This window comes from Parus major, chromosome 2 (genome assembly GCF_001522545.3).
Source record: "Parus major isolate Abel chromosome 2, Parus_major1.1, whole genome shotgun sequence".
NCBI lineage: Eukaryota > Metazoa > Chordata > Aves > Passeriformes > Paridae > Parus > Parus major.
Window position 1 is genome coordinate 63,784,067 of NC_031769.1, and position 4,530 is coordinate 63,788,596.

Genomic DNA, 4,530 nt, shown 5'->3' on the forward strand with positions numbered 1-4,530 from the left:
CGCCGCGCCCGCACCCGCGGGGCTCCGCCGGGGGCTGCGCGCTTCGCCGGTCCCTTTCCTCTGCCTTTTTGTTATTTTTTCTACCTTGACTTGTAACCCCCGACTCTTCGCAGATGTTAGTGCACAGTTTTTCGGCTATGGTGAGTTGCTTCACGTTTCTCTCGGAGGGGGTTCGGTGCGCGCTGGGTGTTGCTATTGTTGTCGGCGGTGGCAGTGGGGGTTTCGCACCCAGCTTTCCGGAGAGGGCTTTTTTTTCCTTTCCTTCATTTTTATAAATTCGGTGGTTTACATTTTTCCCCTTCTCTCTCTATTTTTCTTTTTTTCCTTCCCCCTCCCCCCCTCTTTTCTTTTTTTTTTGGTCTGCTTTGAGCGAACGGATAAAGGCTTTGCTTGGACCCTACTGCTTCGATTCCTTCACCTTGCCACCTGCAAACGTAGTATTTTCTCTTTCTCGTTTCCCTTTCTCGGGACCTCGTCTCTTTCCTTCGAATCCTCCTCCGCGGAGGCCATTCCTTTTGCCCCAGACATTCATGTGGTCTCATCTGCCCGGCCTCGAGAGCCTGCAGAGCCGTGCCGAAACGCCCGGGCTGATTTCGGTGCCACTCGTCCGTCGGGGCGGCGGCGCTTCCCCCGGCTGCCTGCCGCATTCCTCCGCTTCCCCGGCGGCCGGGCCGCCGCTGCCCGCTCCGCTCCCAAATCGCACGCTGGCCAGCCCGGGCTTCGGCCGGCCATCGGGACGGCTCTTCCCGTAGCTGGGGGACCAGGGCAGTGCTTTCCCCCCGAAACATTCCTAAAACTCTTGGGGGGAAACTACCGGTTTGTTTGGAGGCTATTTCGGCGTTTTCTGGTAACAAAATGGCAGTAGGCTTGGATTTTCCAGGGTTTCCTTGGGACGCGCGCGATCGGTAATGTCAGCGACAGTATCTCGGCGCTGTTAAGGGCCAGAGGAAGAATTTTGGGTTGTGGCAGAATTATTATTTCAGTAAAGCTCGCTTGTCAATTATTCTTTTTATTTGCGGGAAATACTTGCTCCTGAAACGCCGGGGCGCGATCTGTTGTGAATCCACGCTGTATCGCCGCAATGTTTTATTATTATAAGCTGCCCTGTTGTAATTATTGCTATTATTGCTGTTATCATTATTGCCGTTATTATTGTTTTTTAAAAAGCGAGACTGTCTCTTAAATTATTTGGGAAGGGAAATCAGAGGCAGAGAGATCTCCAGATCTGCTTTTCTCCGCCTCGCAGATGATGTTTTGCCCCTCATTGCCCTATAGATGAAATTTTCAAGGCGATTTTGAGGAAAATCAGTTTGATATTATCTTTGTTTTTCTTTTCTCCTTTCCCCTCCCCCCCCCCCCCCCCCCCCCCCCCCCCCTCCCGCTCCCCACCTCAGGAGCGCCACGACAGTACCAGCAACGGGACAGCCCGGCTACCCCAGTTGGGGACCGTGGGTCAGTCTCCCTACACCAGCGCCCCACCGCTCTCCCACACCCCCAACGCCGACTTCCAGCCCCCTTACTTCCCCCCCCCTTACCAGCCCATCTACCCCCAGTCTCAGGACCCCTACTCCCACGTGAACGACCCGTACAGCCTCAACCCCCTCCATGCCCAGCCACAGCCCCAGCACCCAGGATGGCCGGGACAGAGGCAGAGCCAGGAGACGGGGCTGCTCCACACGCACCGGGGTTTGCCCCACCAGCTCTCGGGGCTCGACCCACGCAGGGACTACCGGCGGCACGACGACCTGCTGCACGCCCCGCACGGGCTGGGCTCGGGGCTGGCCGACCTGCCCCTCCACTCCATCCCCCACGCCATCGAGGACGTGCCGGTAAGCCAAGGGGCCGCCCCGGGGCCCGCTCGTCCCTCTTACCGCGGGAGCTCAACGTCGGGGGGAGAGGGAGGGAGGGAGGGGAACACCACCCCCCCAAAAAAAATAAAATAGGAGGAAGGGAAGAAGAGAATTCCCTCTTGCCCCCCCCAAGGGAAAAGTGAAGCCCCCCACCTAGAACAAAAGGTTCTCGCAGCTCGTCCCTGTGCAACGCCTCCCCGCTAACTTGTCCACTAAAATATAAATAAATCAAATTATCGTCATCGTTAACAATATCTTTCCTTCTCAATGACAATAAGCTGTTACGATTGGAAGAATATATAATATCACCAGAGGGCCGTGCATTTGGGGATTTCTTACTGCCTTGGGAAAGACACGAGTCTGAAATGCCTGTGAGGACATTTAACGAGATCTCACAAATGCAAAGGGGGGTGGGGGGAAAGTGGGTGAAAGTGGCCTAAGAAGGAAAAATTGGTTTCCCATGATTACAGGATTGGCGTATGGGATAACCACGTCCAAAGTAACAAGAGGGTATGGGCAGATCCTCTTCTCTGAAGGAATTAATTGACAAATCAGGGAAGAGGTATACTAAAATGCTGCTGCCTTCTCTTAGTAGCGGTGCAAAGGGATGACCTCATAAATCATTACCTATAGGTTATCGAATTTGAGTCAGACCTGCTACACCCTATATTAAATTAAATGTTGGGATCCTATTGGAGGATGCATTATTTGGGGGACCTAATTCTGTTATCGATGAGTACAGACTTTAAAAATGATTTCTAATTAAGCATGACATTAGTGCATAGAATACTTACAAAGCAAGCCAGGGCTATTGTTCAGTTAGGAAAGTGGCCTTATACAACGTGATAGGTTATGATCAAAGTTCATCTTTCTGGGTTTCTCCCCGAAAATGGAATTAGAACATGGCAATAAATTTATTAAAGCCCACAGAGCTCATGCTGAGGGACTGAAGCTGCTCGACTTGCAGGAGGAAAGAGGAGGAGGGAACCGTGGTATCTGGATGTGATTTTTGCTGAAATGCCATCCCAAATTACAGGATCAAATATTACAACAATATATTCGCTGACAGTTTAATGAGTACAGTTTCGTGTTGCAAGGATAATGTTCAGATGAACTTACCTATTTTTGGGGGTCATTTTGAAATCTTTTGTAAATTATACTCAGAGAAAATAGTGAATTTATTACAGCCCTCATCTGGCTAAATTAGCCACAGAAAATTGCTGGTTGTGTTTAGCAGTTTTGCAATAAACGCATACGTTTTCCAAAGTGGAGGATTTAGTAAGCAATTTGGATCTGTTAAAAGCAGGTCGACTCTTTAAACTTGATATAAAATAACATGGAGGCAATAGTAAGAATAAACTAATTTGTTGACTGCAAGCCCCTGATTGCTGTAGGAAGAACATGACCTAAAATGTTCTCTTGAATTCTCCCTCTCCTCAGTGTTGTGCTCCATGGCAGTGGGCTGGTTCGGGAAGCCTCCTCCGCAGATCTATGAATTAATAGCATTGCTATACTTTGTGAAAACCAAATGCCATCTGGTTTAAATCCTTGAACCAGCCTAGCCATTTTTTTTTTCCCTTCTAAGACTGAATCAGCAGGCTTCATGAAGGAGAGTATAAAATAAGAGGGTGCATCTTTGAGGAGTATTTTATCTAGTTAAAAAAAAAAATCCTCTACAGAAATGTTAGTTAGAAGGGTAATTTTTGAATTTTTCCGTTGTTGCAACAGTTAACCTTTAATAAAAATGACGGCTAAATATTTAAGAAAGTCAAGTAGACGGTGAAAATTATTTAATCATAAATATCTCTGTGGGATTTTAAACTTAACAGTCCTCCCTGTACGGAATACGTGTAGAAATAACACAAATAAAAGTATTATGCCACACTACATTTACTTTATGGGTTTAGGGTGCATGCATAAAGGGATCATATTTCCCCATATAGTTAAAACACAAGAACTGCAGCAGTAGTCATTTCTGAACATTTCTCAATTTAATTATACTTAAATCCAGAAGCACTTTAGGCAAGTTACAAATGAGAGCATTGAGTATAATAAAACCTGTAATAAAGCAACTTAGTACCATCCACCCGGAATCATTGAGATCAGGCACAATTAACAGGAGCATAAATCCAAGACAGAATGGAAAATGTTAGAATCAGTATTATTGTTGGACAAAGACTAGAGAAGGAAGTAATAGTTTTTTAAATGGTAATGCCTGGGTTTTGTAACGATTGCGAAATCTTCTATCTCAGCAGCACTGGTGTTAATTTGTAAACACAGCCAGACATTATATTGCCTGTCAGTTTTTGGAATTAGAAAACATGATTTCATTTGACTTTCTAATCACGTCGTGACTCCGCCGCGCGAACCCCAGCTGTAGCCGCGACCGCGGAACCTGCGAGGGGACAATAGTGGGGGAGCCCGGGGCCGCTCGGGGTGCGTGTCCCCCCCGGCCCCGCTCCGCGCTCCTTTGTGCTTTCCCTCCCGCGGGCGCGGGAGCAGCGGCGGGGAAGGGCCGGGCCGGGCCGGGGCTGCTTCCCGGGGAGGAGGGAAGGGACGCGAGGAGGGAGCCCTCAAGAAGCTTAAGGCCGCTCGGGCCCCGGGGGTGTGTGAGTGATTTATTATATTTTTCTTGGGGATCGGGGGAAGAGCTGGGAGGGATGCGGGATTCCTCTCGATA

General features: G+C 48.8%; 1 protein-coding gene across 5 annotated transcripts in view; it reads left to right on the forward strand.

The window, feature by feature from the left end:
* Nucleotides 1–4,530, forward strand: part of TFAP2A (transcription factor AP-2 alpha) — an 18,970-nt gene that overhangs the window by 6,659 nt on the left and 7,781 nt on the right. For 2 of the 5 annotated variants that reach the window (XM_015620198.3, XM_015620199.3), the window contains exons 2-3: nucleotides 1,395–1,452; nucleotides 1,554–1,829. In XM_015620198.3, coding sequence (XP_015475684.1) covers nucleotides 1,395–1,452; nucleotides 1,554–1,829 — 334 coding nt within the window. Of the gene's footprint in view, nucleotides 1–6; nucleotides 141–1,394; nucleotides 1,830–4,530 lie in introns of those variants that run through there. The other 3 variants (XM_015620196.3, XM_015620195.3, XM_015620197.3) reach the window with 2 other exon arrangements.